Below are 19967 nucleotides of genomic sequence, written 5' to 3'. Positions count from 1 at the left end.
TTCGAATTTGTGATATACCAGGGTACCCCCCTTATCCTTTTCTGACTAACTCGTACGGGTCTAGGGCATAAGTGCTATGTGCCATTTTAGAGGCAATGCCAACCTCTACCTCTAGTATAATGGTCGATTTGGAGAATCTCTTAGTTTGGCCAGCCGGCAATAGTTCAGTTCGAATTCGTTGTATCCGAGATACCATATCCCCCCTTTGAACCCTCTACTGACAAACTCGTACGGGTCTAGGGTATAAGTGCTATGAGCCATTTTAAAGGCAATAAGTACCTCTTCCTCTGGTATCATTGCCCACGTGGAGAATCTCTTCGTTTGGCCAGCCGGCAATAGTTCATTTTCGAATTTGTGATATACCAGGATACCCCCCCCCCCCCTTATCCTTTTCTGACTAACTCGTACGGGTCTAGGGCATAAGTGCTATGTGCCATTTTAGAGGCAATACCAACCTCTACCTCTAGTATAATGGTCGATGTGGAGAATCTCTTAGTTTGGCCAGCCGGCAATAGTACAGTTCGAATTCGTTGTATCCGGAATACAATATCCCCCTTTTAACCTTCTACTAACAAACTCGTACGGGTCTAAGGTACAAGTGCTATGGGCCATTTTAAAGGCAATAAGTACATCTTCCTCTGGTATCATTGCCCACGTGGAGAATCTCTTCGTTTGGCCAGCCGGCAATAATTCATTTTGAATTTGTGATATACTTGGGTACCCCCTCCTTATCCTTTCCTGACTAACTCGTACGGGTCTAGGGCATACGTGCTATGTGCCATTTTTGAGGCAATACCAACCTCTACCTCTGGTATAATGGTCGATGTGGAGAATCTCTTAGTTTGGCCAGCCGGCAATAGTTCAGTTCGAATTCGTTGTATCCGAGATACCATATCCCCCCTTTGAACCCTCTACTGACAAACTCGTACGGGTTTAGGGTATAAGTGCTATGGGCCATTTTAAAGGCAATAAGTACCTCTTCCTCTGGTATCATTGCCCACGTGGAGAATCTCTTCGTTTGGCCAGCCGGCAATAGTTCATTTTCGAATTTGTGATATACCAGGGTACCCCCTTATCCCTTTCTGACTAACTCGTACGGGTCTAGGGCATAAGTGCTATGGGCCATTTTAAAGGCAATACCAACCTCTACCTCTGGTATAATGGTCAATGTGGAGAATCTCTTAGTTTGGCCAGCCGGCAATAGTTCAGTTCGAATTCGTTGTATCCGAGATACCATATCCCCCCTTTGAACCCTCTACTGACAAACTCGTACGGGTTAAGGGTATAAGTGCTATGGGCCATTTGAAAGTCAATAAGTACCTCTTCCTCTGGTATCATTGCCCACGTGGAGAATTTCTTCGTTTGGCCAGCCGGCAATAGTTCATTTTCGAATTTGTGATATACCAGGGTACCCCCCCCTCCTTATCCTTTTCTGACTAACTCGTACGGGTCTAGGGCATAAGTGCTATGTGCCATTTTAGAGGCAATGCCAACCTCTACCTCTAGTATAATGGTCGATGTGGAGAATCTCTTAGTTTGGCCAGCCGGCAATAGTACAGTTCGAATTCGTTGTATCCGGGATACCATATCCCCCCTTTGAACCCTCTACTGACAAACTCGTACGGGTCTAGGGTATAAGTGCTATGGGCCATTTTAAAGGCAATAAGTACCTCTTCCTCTGGTATCATTGCCCACGTGGAGAATCTCTTCGTTTGGCCAGCCGGCAATAGTTCATTTTCGAATTTGTGATATACCAGGGTACCCCCCCTTATCCTTTTCTGACTAACTCGTACGGGTCTAGGGCATAAGTGCTATGTGCCATTTTAGAGGCAATGCCAACCTCTACCTCTAGTATAATGGTCGATGTGGAGAATCTCTTAGTTTGGCCAGCCGGCAATAGTTCAGTTCGAATTCGTTGTATCCGAGATACCATATCCCCCCTTTGAACCCTCTACTGACAAACTCGTACGGGTCTAGGGTATAAGTGCTATGAGCCATTTTAAAGGCAATAAGTACCTCTTCCTCTGGTATCATTGCCGTTGTGGAGAATCTCTTCGTTTGGCCAGCCGGCAATAGTTCATTTTCGAATTTGTGATATACCAGGGTACCCCTCCCCCCCTTATCCTTTTCTGACTAACTCGTACGGGTCTAGGGCATAAGTGCTATGTGCCATTTTAGAGGCAATACCAACCTCTACCTCTAGTATAATGGTCGATGTGGAGAATCTCTTAGTTTGGCCAGCCGGCAATAGTACAGTTCGAATTCGTTGTATCCGGAATACAATATCCCCCTTTTAACCTTCTACTAACAAACTCGTACGGGTCTAAGGTACAAGTGCTACGGGCCATTTTAAAGGCAATAAGTACCTCTTCCTCTGGTATCATTGCCCACGTGGAGAATCTCTTTGTTTGGCCAACCGGCAATAATTCATTTTGAATTTGTGATATACTTGGGTACCCCCTCCTTATCCTTTCCTGACTAACTCGTACGGGTCTAGGGCATACGTGCTATGTGCCATTTTTGAGGCAATACCAACCTCTACCTCTGGTATAATGGTCGATGTGGAGAATCTCTTAGTTTGGCCAGCCGGCAATAGTTCAGTTCGAATTCGTTGTATCCGAGATACCATATCCCCCCTTGAACCCTCTACTGACAAACTCGTACGGGTCTAGGATATAAGTGCTATGGGCCATTTTAAAGGCAATAAGTACCTCTTCCTCTGGTATCATTGCCCACGTGGAGAATCTCTTCGTTTGGCCAGCCGGCAATAGTTCATTTTCGAATTTGTGATATACCAGGGTACCCCCTTATCCTTTTCTGACTAACTCGTACGGGTCTAGGGCATAAGTGCTATGGGCCATTTTAAAGGCAATACCAACCTCTACCTCTGGTATAATGGTCAATGTGGAGAATCTCTTAGTTTGGCCAGCCGGCAATAGTTCAGTTCGAATTTGTTGTATCCGAGATACCATATCCCCCCTTTGAACCCTCTACTGACAAACTCGTACGGGTTTAGGGTATAAGTGCTATGGGCCATTTGAAAGGCAATAAGTACCTCTTCCTCTGGTATCATTGCCCACGTGGAGAATTTCTTCGTTTGGCCAGCCGGCAATAGTTCATTTTCGAATTTGTGATATACCAGGGTACCCCCCCCCCTTATCCTTTTCTGACTAACTCGTACGGGTCTAGGGCATAAGTGCTATGTGCCATTTTAGAGGCAATACCAACCTCTACCTCTAGTATAATGGTCGATGTGGAGAATCTCTTAGTTTGGCCAGCCGGCAATAGTACAGTTCGAATTCGTTGTATCCGGGATACCATATCCCCCCTTTGAACCCTCTACTGACAAACTCGTACGGGTCTAGGGTATAAGTGCTATGGGCCATTTTAAAGGCAATAAGTACCTCTTCCTCTGGTATCATTGCCCACGTGGAGAATCTCTTCGTTTGGCCAGCCGGCAATAGTTCATTTTCGAATTTGTGATATACCAGGGTACCCCCCCTTATCCTTTTCTGACTAACTCGTACGGGTCTAGGGCATAAGTGCTATGTGCCATTTTAGAGGCAATGCCAACCTCTACCTCTAGTATAATGGTCGATGTGGAGAATCTCTTAGTTTGGCCAGCCGGCAATAGTTCAGTTCGAATTCGTTGTATCCGAGATACCATATCCCCCCTTTGAACCCTCTACTGACAAACTCGTACGGGTCTAGAGTATAAGTGCTATGAGCCATTTTAAAGGCAATAAGTACCTCTTCCTCTGGTATCATTGCCCACGTGGAGAATCTCTTCGTTTGGCCAGCCGGCAATAGTTCATTTTCGAATTTGTGATATACCAGGGTACCCCTCCCCCCTTATCCTTTTCTGACTAACTCGTACGGGTCTAGAGCATAAGTGCTATGTGCCATGTTAGAGGCAATACCAACCTCTACCTCTGGTATAATGGTCGATGTGGAGAATCTCTTAGTTTGGCCAGCCGGCAATAGTTCAGTTCGAATTCGTTGTATCCGGGATACCATTGTCGAGGCTAACTTATAATATCGTATACAGAAAACAATACAACCATACAGTTTGACGTTTACTTCATTATATCATAACTGCTAAGGCGACGTCGCACACTGACGTCAACCCTAGATACATAACGGTAAATTGCGACGTCTTGACCCCCGCGGTATTCTCGACAATCTCCGGGCGGCGAAAAGTAAATATCAAAATTAAATTACAATCAAGAAAAAAAATGAATTAAAATTATTGTCTCTCAAATTCAAAACTTAAACTTAACTTTAACACAGTCACTAGCTTCCATACTAGTTATCTTTCGGTTCACAATGAGTCTATTTCGATTATTAACAGTGTCTATATTTTCCGCGCACCTGTTCACATAGTCAAATAATTGGTTTTGCACTTAGCCAATTAAATCAAGCATATTCGTAAAAGTCCATGATAAATCTGAACAGTTAATAGGTTACGCATTATTTAGTCCATTTTTTAATATTTTCCCTGGCTCTTGTGGCTGCTTCTCGGTTTGGCAATATCCGGCTTGTGGTCGCACTTGGTTCTTTCTTCTGTCGAGCTTCTTCGTCCTTTGATGTTTCGATGTCTGTACAAAGTTCAAGGGGATACAACTTGACGATCGGACGTGATGTAGTTCCAGTTTTGGTTCGAATAATAGCGGAACGAACTAGTCCATCATTTCCTTTGGTTAGGTTTTCCACAATCCCGGTTTTCCACATTATTCTTCTGTCTTCATCATGAATCTGAACAATATCGCCTGTTCTAATTATAGTGGAATTGTTTCCCGTTTTCTTGTGGAATTCACGCAATGACGTCAAATACTCTGTTTTCCATCTGTTCCAGAATTGTTGTAAGAGTAATGATTGTCTTTGAACACGTTTGATAAACTTTGTTTTGTTCATAAATGTCTCATTAAACATGTCAATTTCACGAGTATCCATGTACGGTAATGTATTTATCCTACGTCCATAAAGAAGATGAGCTGGCGTAAGTGGTTGAAGATCCTCCGGGTCTGAAGACACATATGTTAAGGGTCGATCATTTAAGACGGATTCTATCTCTGTAACGATTGTCTGAAGAGTCTCTAAATTTACAAGTGATTTTCCTAGTACTTTTTTCAGATTCGTTTTCGTCATTCCAATAAGACGCTCCCACCATCCACCAAACCATGGAGCACGTTTAGGGATGAAAAACCAGTCGATTCCTTGTGCTGATAATGTCTCTTTTAACTTTTTTGAATTACAAAGTTGTTTGATGTCTTCTGACGCGGATACAAAAGTAGAACCATTGTCTGTCATAACTACTTTTGGTAAAGATTTTCTGCTTGAAAAGCGCCGAAAAGCTTGTAAAAATGTTTCTTCTGACAAATTTGTAACGACTTCAAGGTGTATCGCTCTAGTAGAGGCACAAGTGAATAAACATATGTAGACTTTCTTTATGACATTTTCGTTATCTTTTACTTGTAATGCGCCTGTGAAATCTATCCCTGTAGCTGTAAAAGGGTCAGCTTCTTGTAGTCGAATTTTAGGCAATGGCGGCGGATCCGGTGCTGCATATGGTTGTCCAACAACCTTCCTACAAGTAACACATTTCCTGAGTGTTTTTCGAACAAACTGTCGGATAGCGGGTATCCAAAAACTTTGTCTCAGATGTACGATTGTGGCATTTACTCCGGAATGACAAATTCTTTCATGAGCATTTAATACAATAAGTTTAGAAATTGTATGATCGTTAGGTAAGATATACGGAAATTTAGTGGACTCCGATAAGGGCGCATTCTGGATTCTTCCTCCACATCTGATGATGTTCCTGTCGTCAAGAAATAATCTTAATTGTCTGATTCTCGGTAAACTGTTCCGTGATTTACTGTTATACTTCAATGCGTTATATTCCGTAGCAAAAGCCGTTTCCTGACAATTTCGAATCCATAACTCAACAGATTTGGATAATTCACTTGGTTTTAAATGTTCTAGTGTCCTTAAACTCTTTTCAATTCTACAGTTTTCTATAAACCGTAGTACATATGACGTGATACGTAACAGTTTCTGGTACGACGAATAACGTTCAATATCAATAATAAAGTTAATTCCAAATTAACAAACTGAATCGTCCTTTGATTGGCTAATACATGTACTTTCATTTTCTGTTAACAAAACTGATAAAGACGTATCGATTGATGTTGATTTTGGGTATGTTGAACTGTCTGTTAACCAATGCGGACCTTTAATCTATAATTTGCTGTTTGTGTATTGCTCAGCCGTTATCCCTCGTGTTACTAGATCAGCTGGGTTATCGCTTGTAGGGCAATACTTCCATTCCCATGATGTTGTCAATTCGTTTATTTCATTCACACGATTTTGTATAAAACGTTTTAATGTCTTTGTTGACTTAAGCCAGTGTAAAACAATCTGGCTATCCGACCAAAACGTGATGTTTTCGCACTCCAACGTTGATTGAAGGTGTTTAGCTAAGCGTGCTCCGATTACGGCTGCCATTAACTCAAGTTGTGGGAGTGTCAGTTCCTTTAACGGGGCTACTCGTGACTTTGCCATTACAAGTGCTGTCTCTTCTCCATTACATATATATCCTACCGCACCATATGCCTTTGTACTTGCGTCAACAAATATGTGAAGACTGTGTTGTGTTGATCCTGTAGTCTCAGTGAAATAATATCGAGGAAATACTGTTTGTGTAGCGGTCTCAATATTCTCGCGTATACCGATCCATTGGTTACATATGTCTCCTTCTATTATACTGTCCCATTGTAATCCAAGTTTCCATATTTCTTGCAACAAAATTTTAGCCGTTATAGTCACTGGACTCAGTAATCCTAGCGGATCGTAAATTCCTGACGAATATCTCAATATTTCTCGTTTAGTTACAAGTTTTGTCGTACTTTCTTCCTTGCATTTGTGTGGATAGAAAAGATAATCTGTTTTACTATTCCATCTCATTCCCAATACTTTCGTGTCTGTGTCCGTGTCTAAAACAGTCTGAGATGCTGCTTGTTGTCGTACCTTTATGCTGTTCGAATTCCAAGACCTCAAATTAAATCCTGCCTTACTCATCATTTCCCTTGCTTGCTCAAAGAAGTTCAAAGCGTCACTCTCTCTGTCAATGCTTGTCAAAATGTTATCCACATATAAATCACGTTTAAGCATTCTTGCGGTATTACTGTTGGTTTGCTGTAAATGTTTTAAGAGAGTAGCGCTCAAGATAAATGGTGAGCAAGTTGCTCCAAATAGTACCACTTTAAATCTATACGTCATTAACGGACTGGTTACGTCTTTAGGGTTACTTAACCATAGAAATCGTGTTACATCTCGGTCGTCTTTGTTGAGTCCTACATGTAAAAAAGCCTTCTCAATGTCGGTAGTGATAGCATAACGATGAAGTCTAAATCTTACCAAGATCTTGGATAAGTCGTTTAACTCTGGAGGAGTCTTCATTAAGCAATCATTCAGACTAGGTTGATTTTGATACATCTTACAACTGCAGTCATACACTATGCGTATAGGTGTTGTACTGGAATCTTTCTTAACAACGGCATGGTGTGGTATATAATGTACCTTGTTAATTGTCGGTTCTAATTCATCAACTCTCTCAATAAATCCGCGAAGTTCCTGTTCCTTTATAATATCTCCGTATTTCTTTAACATGGTCGCATCTTTGCCTATTCTTCTGATAACATTTTCCGTTCTCCTTTTTGCGACATCATAATTTGACGGTAATTCTTCGTAATCTTGTTTCCATGGTAATTTCGCCGAATACCTATCTCCTAGAAATTCAATTGATGACTCCTGATAGTCTTTCAAATAATTTGTCTCTTTCTCTTGATTTTCGGATGAATCTATGCCTATCGATTCAAGTTTCCAGAACGCTTCCAAGTTAAATTCTTCTGATTTGTGCGAAACTAGTAAGTTAAAGATGCCAGCTGTCGTAGACGAACGTGCTTTACCTGACTGTAAGGGTCCTGATAGCAAATATCCAAGCTTTGATCTTACCGCGGTCGGTCCATCTCCTCGTATAACCTCGTCTTCAATAAAATCCCAATAATAGTCGGCACCAATAAGTAAAGAAATTTCAAAAGAATCTTCTTTGGTAACTGGATGAGCGAGTCTCAATCCTTTTAGATAGTTCATATCTCGGTTAACGTTGTGCATGTGATTCTGAAGTGGGACTGCTATTGTAGGTACAATTAGAACTTCAATTGGAAATTTACGCCTATTTCCTGTTTCAATGTGTACGGTGGATTTACGTAGTTCTCTCATGCTAGTGTTGTCCTTTCCAAATGCCGATAGGTGTACAACTTCAACTCCTTCAGTTTTCAAATTCAATTTTTTCGCTAGATCATCTGTTAAAAAAGATCTTTGTGCACCTTCATCAAATAAAATATTCGTATCCGTACATATACTACCTGACCATACAGGAGCTACAGCCGTCTTCAATAGCACAGTTGTGCGCATCTGTGTCGATGAATGTAAAATGTTCGTATCTTCCTTGTTTTCAGTAGTATTGATGAGACTTACAGATGTAGATTGATTCTGACTTTGATTGTTCTGTATCTCTGGGTTGTTTTGAGTTTCTCTGTTACCATGGTTACTTACATTACATAAGCTGGAATGATGTCTCTTGTCACAGTGTCTACACGTTCTTTTAGATTTACACTCATTAGCATGATGATTTCCTAAACAATTAAAGCACAAATTGTCTCGTTTGACTATAGATATGCGGGATTTAGGATCACTAACCTTGGTACAGTATGTTGGTGGATGTATGTCTTTACAAAAAACACATGGTCTCTCCTTAATATTCCGGGGCTGGCTTTTCTTCGCGTTGTGTGTTGTGTTTCCTTGTGGTGAATTATTTCCTGTGTGAAATGTACTTATAGATGAGTTTGCAAACTGGTGGTCTATAGAATCAAGATAAGTACCTGTATTTTGTCCTGCCTCCATGATTTGAATTTCGTTCAGTATACTCTTCCTCAAATCATTCAAATTCCAACTTGACGGTCCGTGTTGTCTTGCTAGGTTTTGGCGTATTTCTGCGGGCAACTTGTTCAGAATAACGGGTATCAGTAGTGAACCATAAGTGTCTGTAGTCTGTCCGAGTGACTCTAGACCTCGTACGTAAGTTTCAGTTTTGTCATAATAATTGCGGAGGCTTACTAAAGTATAAATTGGCGGCGAAATCTCAAGTAGAGCTTGCATGTATGTTTGTATTATAGTATGTATCTGTCCATACCTCTCTTGTAACAACGAAATAGCTTTGCCGTAATTAGTGTTTGTCATAGAAAAACCTGATACGGTCTGAAACGCTTCTCCCTGTAGCAGTGATTTTAAGTAGTTAAACTTCTGTACGTCGCTGAGTGTTGGATTTGTGTGAATAGATGTCTCATATGAATCCCAAAAGGATTGCCAATCTAAAATATTCCCTTTAAAAGTAGGCAAGTTCAACTTTGGTAATTTGTGGTACTGATTATTTGTGCTAGAAGACGAATGTAAACTTGGAATATGCATAGACGGGTTCGTAGTCGGAATAATCTCTGATATAGCGGGGTTACTTGTATAAAACGAGGCTGCATTCGATTGTACATGAGATGTCGACGTGAAACAATTGGCGTGCGGGTTCAATTGAGAGGAGTCGCTTGCGGGTATACTATTTGCTGTAGGTGAAATCAAGGTATGCATGGGTGTATCAGAGGCAGTAACGTTATTAGCTTGAAAAACGGTAGTATTGACGGGTAAATTATGACTTTTCGACTGGGAAGGATTAATGAGTTTTCTAATTTGACGAATTTTTGAATCTAAATCGAACATGTACTCATCTGTCCCTTTTCTGTAACACGGAATCTAAAATAGCTGTGACGTCCTCAATTTCTATCTCGGAAGTGTCTCGTATGTCTTCAAAATTCTTCCAAAGTCTTGTAATTGCTCCTTTATGTCCGGAACGAATGGCTTTCAGCTTTGTATCCATTTTCCCTTTTGGTCACGGCACCATAAATGTCGAGGCTAACTTCTAATATCGTATACAGAAAACAATACAACCATACAGTTTGACGTTTACTTCATTATATCATAACTGCTAAGGCGACGTCGCACACTGACGTCAACCCTAGATACATAACGGTAAATTGCGACGTCTTGATCCCTGCGGTATTCTCGACAACCAAATCCCCCCTTTGAACCCTCTACTGACAAACTCGTACGGGTCTAGGGTATAAGTGCTATGGGCCATTTTTAAGGCAATAAGTACCTCTTCCTCTGGTATCATTGCCCACGTGGAGAATCTCTTCGTTTGGCCAGCCGGCAATAGTTCATTTTCGAATTTGTGATATACCAGGGTACCCCTCCCCCCTTATCCTTTTCTGACTAACTCGTACGGGTCTAGGGCATAAGTGCTATGTGCCATTTTAGAGGCAATACCAACCTCTACCTCTGGTATAATGGTCGATGTGGAGAATCTCTTAGTTTGGCCAGCCGGCAATAGTTCAGTTCGAATTCGTTGTATCCGGGATACCATATCCCCCCTTTGAACCCTCTACAGACAAACTCGTACGGGTCTAGGGTATAAGTGCTATGGGCCATTTTAAAGGCAATAAGTACCTCTTCCTCTGGTATCATTGCCCACGTGGAGGATCTCTTCGTTTGGCCAGCCGGCAATAGTTCATTTTCGAATTTGTGATATACCAGGGTACCCCCTTATCCTTTTCTGACTAACTCGTACGGGTCTAGGGCATAAGTGCTATGGGCCATTTTAGAGGCAATACCAACCTCTACCTCTGGTATAATGGTCGATGTGGAGAATCTCTTAGTTTGGCCAGCCGGCAATAGTTCAGTTCGAATTCGTTGTATTCGGGATACCATATACTCCCTTTGAACCCTCTTCTGACAAACTCGTACGGGTCTAGGGTATAAGTGCTATGGGCCATTTTAAAGGCAATAAGTACCTCTTCCTCTGGTATCATTGCCCACGTGGAGGATCTCTTCGTTTGGCCAGCCGGCAATAGTTCATTTTCGAATTTGTGATATACCAGGGTACCCCCTTATCCTTTTCTGACTAACTCGTACGGGTCTAGGGCATAAGTGCTATGGGCCATTTTAGAGGCAATACCAACTTCTACCTCTGGTATAATGGTCGATGTGGAGAATCTCTTAGTTTGGCCAGCCGGCAATAGTTCAGTTCGAATTCGTTGTATTCGGGATACCATATCCTCCCTTTGAACCCTCTTCTGACAAACTCGTACGGGTCTAGGGTATAAGTGCTATAGGCCATTTTAAAGGCAATAAGTACCTCTTCCTCTGGTATCATTGCCCACGTGGAGAATCTCTTCGTTTGGCCAGCCGGCAATAGTTCATTTTCGAATTTGTGATATACCAGGGTACCCCCTTATCCTTTTCTGACTAACTCGTACGGGTCTAGGGCATAAGTGCTATGGGCCATTTTAGAGGCAATACCAACTTCTACCTCTGGTATAATGGTCGATGTGGAGAATCTCTTAGTTTGGCCAGCCGGCAATAGTTCAGTTCGAATTCGTTGTATTCGGGATACCATATCCTCCCTTTGAACCCTCTTCTGACAAACTCGTACGGGTCTAGGGTATAAGTGCTATAGGCCATTTTAAAGGCAATAAGTACCTCTTCCTCTGGTATCATTGCCCACGTGGAGAATCTCTTCGTTTGGCCAGCCGGCAATAGTTCATTTTCGAATTTGTGATATACCAGGGTACCCCCTTATCCTTTTCTGACTAACTCGTACGGGTCTAGGGCATAAGTGCTATGTGCCATTTTTGAGGCAATACCAACCTCTACCTCTTGTATAATGGTCGATGTGGAGAATCTCTTAGTTTGGCCAGCCGGCAATAGTTCAGTTCGAATTCGTTGTATTCGGGATACCATATCCTCCCTATGAACCCTCTTCTGACAAACTCGTACAGGTCTAGGGTATAAGTGCTATGAGCCATTTTAAAGGCAATAAGTACCTCTTACTCTGGTATCATTTTCCACGTGGAGAATTTTTTCGTTTGGCCAGCCGGCAATAGTTCATTTTCGAATTTGTGATATACCAGGGTACCCCCTTATCCTTTTCTGACTAACTCGTACGGGTCTAGGGCATAAGTGCTCTGGGCCATTTTAGAGGCAATACCAACCTCTACCTCTGGTATAATGGTCGATGTGGAGAATCTCTTAGTTTGGCCAGCCGGCAATAGTTCATTTCGAATTCGTTGTATCCGGGATACCATATCCCCCCTTTGAACCCTCTACTGACAAACTCGTACGGGTCTAGGGTATAAGTGCTATGGGCCATTTTAAAGGCAATGAGTACCTCTTCCTCTGGTATCATTGCCCACGTGGAGAATCTCTTCGTTTGGCCAGCCGGCAATAGTTCATTTTCGAATTTGTGATATACCAGGGTACCCCTTATCCTTTTCTGACTAACTCGTACGGGTCTAGGGCATAAGTGCTATGGGCCATTTTAGAGGCAATACCAACCTCTACCTCTGGTATAATGGTCGATGTGGAGAATCTCTTAGTTTGGCCAGCCGGCAATAGTTCAGTTCGAATTCGTTGTATTCGGGATACCATATTCTCCCTTTGAACCCTCTTCTGACAAACTCGTACGGGTCTAGGGTATAAGTGCTATGGGCCATTTTAAAGGCAATAAGTACCTCTTCTTCTGGTATCATTGCTCACGTGGAGAATCTCTTCGTTTGGCCAGCCGGCAATAGTTCATTTTCGAATTTGTGATATACCAGGGTACCCCCTTATCCTTTTCTGACTAACTCGTACGGGTCTAGGGCATAAGTGCTATGTGCCATTTTAGAGGCAATACCAACCTCTACCTCTAGCCTCGGTCACACCTTACCGGATAGCTCGAACGGACGCCTAACGGATAACTTTTTTTGAATCCGTTCATGTCCGTTAGACGTCCGTTCTTATTCGTTAGGCGTCCGTCCATATCCGTTAGGCGTCCGTTAAGTGTCCGTTTTATCCGTTGACGTCCGTTCTGTCCGGTGGAAAATTTTGAGCATGTTCAAAACTTTGAACGGACGTCCAACGGATAAAATGTCCGTTGAACGTCCGTTAGGCGTCCGTTAGGCGTCCGTTTTGTACGGTACTCGTCCGTTTTGTATCCGTTACGTGTCCGTTAGGCATCCGTTGGAGATCCGGTAGACCAATTCACCAACGGACGTCTACCGGACGCCTAACGGACGCCTAACGGATAAAACGGATGTGAAACGGACATTAACGGAAGTATAACGGATAAAACGGATGCCTACAGGATGTAAAACGGACAAATGCCAATTGAAATTTCGCGTCAGAAATGCCAATAATTTGTATGTCAGATTTTCTTGAATGTCATGAATATTTATTATTCGTGATGGATCTTGGAGTAAGAGCACGTCTTCGCTACCAAGCAGCTATTATTCAGGCCAGACTCAACTTAAATGTAGCAAATATAAACCTTCTAGCTGTCGAAAGGAGAAGAAGGAGAAGACAAAGAAGATGGTGGACACGACCATGGCTAAGTCCTGAAAGACGACGCAGTTTTGGTCTATATGACCAACTCATGACAGAACTTAGGCGGGAGGATCGGCAGTCCTTTGTCCACTTCCTTCGAATGCCCACAGAGATGTTCGACGAGATATTGCAGCGGGTTGGACCTCGCATAGCCAAGCAGAATACCTTTTATAGAAATCCGCTGGAACCAGGGCTCAAATTAGCAATAACACTTAGACACCTTGCTTCTGGAGCAAAATATCGTAGCATGCAGTACGGATGGAGAGTTCCGCATAACACCATATCCGTTTTCATACCAGAGGTACGTAATATAAACAAATTCAGAAAATCAACTTGAACTCTATAAGACTGAACAATCACACTGCTTCTACCTTGTTTTTTTTATCAGAGGAGATCTATATTTACACACATATCGGGCTAAACAAGACGCAATACAAAATAAAATCAAGTAAACCAGTTGACTAAAGTGACCCTCGTGTGTAAAAACGTAAAAAAATCGGAAAAATTGTTCTATTTGTTTGGTACGTGTGACCTTGATACCTGTCCTACTGACCACACTTTCCCAGAAGCAAATATTATATACTAGATACCATGTTCATCTGACGCGCTCATGTCGTCGCTAGGGACAACAGTGCGGAAATATTTTTTACAAGTTGGGTTTTATTAGTTGTTTGCATGTATATTATTTCAGGTTTGCCAGGCAATCATTGACGAGTATGTAGATGAAGTCATGCCCTTCCCAAGCACAATGGATGACTGGAAGCGGATCGCAGAAGGATTTATGGAGAAGTGGAACTTCCCCCATGCATTGGGGGCCTTAGATGGTAAACATGTGGCATGTAAATGTCCGCCTGGCTCTGGGTCAACCTACTTCAACTACAAGAAGTTCTACTCAATAGTACTTCTTGCCCTGGTAGACTCGGACTACAAATTTATCTGGGCAGACATAGGAGGTCGTGGTGCTGCATCTGATGCACAGCTATGGAATGCATCAGATCTGAAATCTGCAATCGAGGACGGAGACCTTGACCTTCCAGACGCTGAACCATTACCACATGATACTGAAGATATACCGTACTTTTATATTGGTAAGTGTATTACTCTAAAAATGGTACGTAGCGGAAAATGAATTAATGAGACAACAACCCAAAATAAAAAAAACCAACAACACTACAAATTGAGAGTAAACAAGAACAGTGCTTAATGTACCCCGTCGTACAACCAAATTTGGATATATATATATATATATATATATATATATATATATATATATATATATATATATATATATATATATATATATATATATATATATATATATATATATTTCACTAAGTTTGCATGACCCTTCCTTTGACCTGATGACCCGAAAACCAATATGTTTTATCAGTATACCAAATACAATTCATCTGTATGTTTCGTGAAACCCGGCATGTTGTTTTCAAGTTATATCCTCGTATCAAATTTCGGACGGACGAACAGACGGACAGACGGTTAGTTAAATTCGGTTTACCGTGTTTTCGCAAAAGGCAAAGAACAATAAACAGCCACAGCATCTCGCAATATCTACCCAAAATAAATGTTTTCACATAAGGATATAGCAAAGAACTTTCCGCCTTTGAGAGTGTCAGTAGTACGAACATACGTTTGCTTTCTGGATTCTGGATATGACAACAATCGCCTGGTGCACTGCAATATTTAAAAATTTAATATGCAATTTCTAGTCCTTTTATTTACAGGTGATGACGCGTTCGGCTTAAGAACATTTATGCAGAAACCGTATGGACACAGAGCATTAGCGTTGGAGGAAAGGATATTCAATTACAGGCTCTCGAGGGCACGTAGAGTGGTCGAAAATGCGTTCGGCATTCTCTCCAATAGGTTCCAGGTCCTTATGAGTACAATGCAACATCATCCATCAACCATTCGTTTGATAGTTACAACATGTCTAGTCCTTCATAATCTGATGAGGACTAGATACCCAAGACTACAGAACCGTCTAGTTGACCACGAGGGTAGAAATCAAGAAATTGTCCCAGGAGAATGGCGGAATGGACGTCAGATGCGCGACTGTCAGGTTGTACAGGGACCGAACAGAGACAATAGAGAGGGGAAAAAGGTACGCAATACCTTGAAACACTGGATTAATTCTGAAGCTGGTTCTGTTCCTTGGCAGCACGACATGGTCTGAGCATTTAACTTAGAAGTATAATGTAACACTAGAAAAGATATATAAACATATTCATGTTTACAGAGTGTCTCGAAAATTAATTAATTAAAATTAATTAAATTAAAAATGCATCTCCATTATGTTTTTGAATGTTTATTGTCATAGAAATTCAGGTTAAGAGTTATAGAGCCTGTTTCAAAAAGAGTCAACTACCAAACAATCGATCAAAGAAAACCATACAATCATAGGAGCAATACATGTATATTCACGTAATGTTTATTGATCGTAGGTTGCATACATCCAGTTCTGAACCTTTACATTTCCATAAAGTACTAAGTATGATAGTCCAATTCTAATATAATTTTACATCTTAAACGATCACAGTCAAATAGCAACATATCATCTTAGTGATACACGTTTTATAAAATAATACAAATTAAAACATTTTGGCTTATTTCTCATAACCAGTTCAATATGATACAAAAAAACATGTTACCAACATTTTAACAAAGGCTAATAATAACGACGAGACGTGTGTGAAGTTAATGAGACGTTTCCAGTTAAGGCGTTTCTGAGTCATTAAGACTGCGCAACGCTGATGAAATCATATCTGGTGTATCTGATGTACTTGTGGTAGGGTTTAAGAAAGTTTGTTGCATATAGGATTGCATATACTCCGGCGACTGACTCTGCCATGGCGACACTTCTTGGAGGTGCGGTGGTGGCATTCTCCACAGACTTGGCATGGGTTGAAAACAACTGCTACGAATTCCTGAAGGGCCGGAAGCGGTGAACGAATTACTAGTTATTACCGGGGATGTTTGTTGTTTTTTCTGTTGTTTCCATCTGTTTTGTAGTTGTATGAAACTTGTCTGGAACTCACAAAACTGATCGTCTGACACGTTCTTACATACTTCGCGAACCCAATCAAGGAATGTTGTTCTCTCACTTACAGGCTCTGCTACAGAAAGAGCACTTTTCACCGACCGCAAGTCCTCTTGTGCCTCAGCAAACTGTTTTCTGACTTCTCCAATAATTGGATCCTCAATAGTTTTTTTTTGCTTCTTGGTCTTGGTTATATGAACACCTGCATCTGTTGTTTGACCTTCTTCTATGCTTTCGTCTGCCGATATAATTGCTAGTCTATCCTCGGCAGCTATACGCTCAGCCTCGTCAAGATCACCACGTGCTATTGCAAGTGCCTCCTGTACCTGCAATAATCAATTCGTAACAATTTCAAGACTATAATCAAATATAAAGTATAGTTCAGCTCTTCAGAGTAAAAAATGTAGCTGTGAGAAAAGATTCCAAAACAGAAACACTGACAAATAAATGCGGACAGACAGACGGACCGGGATTACACACAATTTGTATATTTACGCACTGGACTTTGGTGGATCCTATAATCTATCAAAACAATATATTATTGACAGTGTCAAAGATGGACTGACAGCAGATCAAATGAAAATATTTTTGACTGTCCTTTTTTGTCTGTCATTTTATTTAAAGTTACTTTTTAGGCAAACTTACACTTTTAACTGGGGCCCTGCGATGACGAATGTTGGTCTTAAGGAATTTGAACCTATCCATCACCCATTTTTCTCTATCGGTCAGATCTTTGCTCCCGTCCCCTGAACGACTTGAGTGAAGTTTGGTGTTCCAGTCTCTTAAATCGGTGTACCATCTCTTCAAATTTTCGACTAAAAAAAAATGAAAATCATTAATAAAATTTTAATGTGTTTTTATCTATGTATTTGTCTTATTTTACTGAATAACACAAACCTAAATTGATTCACGAAAAAGCGGTCCATTATGAAATGCAACAAAATGATTTTCTCATTTTTTGCTGGGTACATTTCGCATCGTAGTCCGGATGCTGATAATCGTTTTTTTCATTTTTTGTATTCCCGGTTTGCTGTCTAAAAGAGCATAGAAACATTCTACATAATGAAAATGATGACATATCACACAACTAACAAGTTCACTCAAAGTTCATTTACTACAAATAAAACATACCATCAGTATCGATTTCATCTGCCTTATCTTGCCAAATTCTATCTTTTACCGACTTATTCTTATATTCTTTGTGCTTTTTGTTCCACAATATTGGATGCTCTTCAACCCATTCAAGCACTTCTGCTTCCTCTTGGTCATCTCGTAATCTGCAACTTTTCTTTTGTTTCTTTGATTTCTGTTCTGTAGTATTGCCCTCATTATCAGACGGAGTCTCTTCTATTGGAGTTCTGCGATTCTCCTCGTCGTTGATTGGTGTTTCTGCCCTGGGTGGATCCTCACGTATTTCATTATTTTGTATTCTCGGTTCTAATGGAGGGCAGGGACGTCCCTGTGGAGGGATGTCTTCTTGTGTGTTTAAAATATTGGCATCATATTCTGTATTTGATGCAGCATCCGAATCATTATCAGGCAGCGTTATTAGAATTTTCCTCTGGTGCTTTTTTCCTCTTCCTCTTCCACCTCTACCCCGTGGCGGCATTTTGAAGAATAAACTAAAATCAGTCACACGTAAACATTTTAATCATTTTAAGGTCACGTGTATGTGGTTTATTGCCTGTAATTTTCTGACGGTTTATTGCCTATAACTTTCAGATGGTTTATTGCTTTTAGTTTTTAAAAGATTTATTGCTTTTAGTTTTTAAAAGGTTTATTGCCTTTAATTTTTATATGGTTTATTGCCTTTAATTTTAAGATAATTTTGTTCATCCGTTTTATCCGTTACGCTTCCGTTAGGTGTCCGTTTTATCCGGTACTCGTCCGTTGGATGTACGTTCGACGTCCGTTCTGTCCGGTACGTATCCGTTTCAATGTCCGTTGTGTGTCCGTTAGGCATTCGTTACATGTCCGTTAGTACACCAACGGACTCCCAACGGATAAGAAAATTGTCAACGGATAACTTTTTTTTTATCCGTTAGGCGTCCGTTCGAGCTATCCGGTAAGGTGTGACCGAAGCTTCTGGTATAATGGTCGGTGTGGAGAATCTCTTAGTTTGGCCAGCCGGCAATAGTTCAGTTCGAATTCGTTGTATTCGGGATACCATATCCTCCCTATGAACCCTCTTCTGACAAACTCGTACGGGTCTAGGGTATAAGTGCTATGGGCCATTTTAAAGGCAATAAGTACCTCTTCCTCTGGTATCATTTTCGACGTGGAGATTGTTTTCGTTTGGCCAGCCGGCAATAGTTCATTTTCGAATTTGTGATATACCAGGGTACCCCCCCCCCCTTATCCTTTTCTGACTAACTCGTACGGGTCTAGGGCATAAGTGCTATGTGCCATTTTAGAGGCAATACCAACTTCTACCTCTGGTATAATGGTCGATGTGGAGAATCTCTTAGTTTGGCCAGCCGGCAATAGTTCATTTCGAATTCGTTGTATCCGGGATACCATATCCCCCCTTTGAACCCTCTACTGACAAACTCGTACGGGTCTAGGGTATAAGTGCTATGGGCCAATTTAAAGGCAATAAGTACCTCTTCCTCTGGTATCATTGCCCACGTGGAGAATCTCTTCGTTTGGCCAGCCGGCAATAGTTCATTTTCGAATTTGTGATATACCAGGGTACCCCCTTATCCTTTTCTGACTAACTCGTACGGGTCTAGGGCATAAGTGCTATGGGCCATTTTAGAGGCAATACCAACCTCTACCTCTGGTATAATGGTCGATGTGGAGAATCTCTTAGTTTGGCCAGCCGGCAATAGTTCAGTTCGAATTCGTTGTATTCGGGATACCATATCCTCCCTTTGAACCCTCTTCTGACAAACTCGTACGGGTCTAGGGTATGAGTGCTATGGGCCATTTTAAAGGCAATAAGTACCTCTTCCTCTGGTATCATTGCTCACGTGGAGAATCTCTTCGTTTGGCCAGCCGGCAATAGTTCATTTTCGAATTTGTGATATACCAGGGTACCCCCTTATCCTTTTCTGACTAACTCGTACGGGTCTAGGGCATAAGTGCTATGTGCCATTTTAGAGGCAATACCAACCTCTACCTCTTGTATAATGGTCGATGTGGAGAATCTCTTAGTTTGGCCAGCCGGCAATAGTTCAGTTCGAATTCGTTGTATTCGGGATACCATATCCTCCCTATGAACCCTCTTCTGACAAACTCGTACGGGTCTAGGGTATAAGTGCTATGGGCCATTTTAAAGGCAATAAGTACCTCTTCCTCTGGTATCATTTTCCACGTGGAGAATTTCTTCGTTTGGCCAGCCGGCAATAGTTCATTTTCGAATTTGTGATATACCAGG

At 41.3% G+C, this 19967-nt stretch overlaps 2 protein-coding genes across 4 annotated transcripts in view; one reads left to right on the top strand and one right to left on the bottom strand.

Annotated features, from left to right (window-relative positions):
* Positions 1–19967, top strand: part of LOC143048373 (organic cation transporter protein-like) — an 84709-nt gene that overhangs the window by 38803 nt on the left and 25939 nt on the right. The gene's annotated exons all lie outside the window — the stretch shown is intronic.
* On the bottom strand, positions 15895–18635 carry LOC143048376 (uncharacterized). The gene is made up of 3 exons (XM_076222041.1): positions 17720–18635; positions 17234–17403; positions 15895–16914 (listed from the first exon to the last, which is right to left on the bottom strand). Exons 1-3 carry the CDS (start codon positions 18195–18197, stop codon positions 16264–16266), a joined length of 1299 nt encoding a protein of 432 aa, XP_076078156.1. The 5' UTR covers positions 18198–18635; the 3' UTR covers positions 15895–16263.

This window comes from Mytilus galloprovincialis, chromosome 10 (assembly GCF_965363235.1).
Source record: "Mytilus galloprovincialis chromosome 10, xbMytGall1.hap1.1, whole genome shotgun sequence".
In the NCBI taxonomy this organism is placed as follows: domain Eukaryota; kingdom Metazoa; phylum Mollusca; class Bivalvia; order Mytilida; family Mytilidae; genus Mytilus; species Mytilus galloprovincialis.
The sequence above is the reverse complement of the archived record's forward strand: the minus strand, read 5'-3'. Positions and strand labels throughout refer to the sequence as shown.

Excerpts from the sequence above, each read along its gene's own strand:
- LOC143048376 (XM_076222041.1), bottom strand. The coding sequence starts at position 18,197 with ATGCCGCCACGGGGTAGAGGTGGAAGAGGAAGAGGAAAAAAGCACCAG. Across the intron at positions 17,404-17,719 it reads AGATGAAATCGATACTGATG|TCGAAAATTTGAAGAGATGG; the intron begins GTATGTTTTATT and ends ATTTTTTTTTAG. Across the intron at positions 16,915-17,233 it reads GCAGGGCCCCAGTTAAAAGT|GTACAGGAGGCACTTGCAAT; the intron begins GTAAGTTTGCCT and ends TGATTATTGCAG.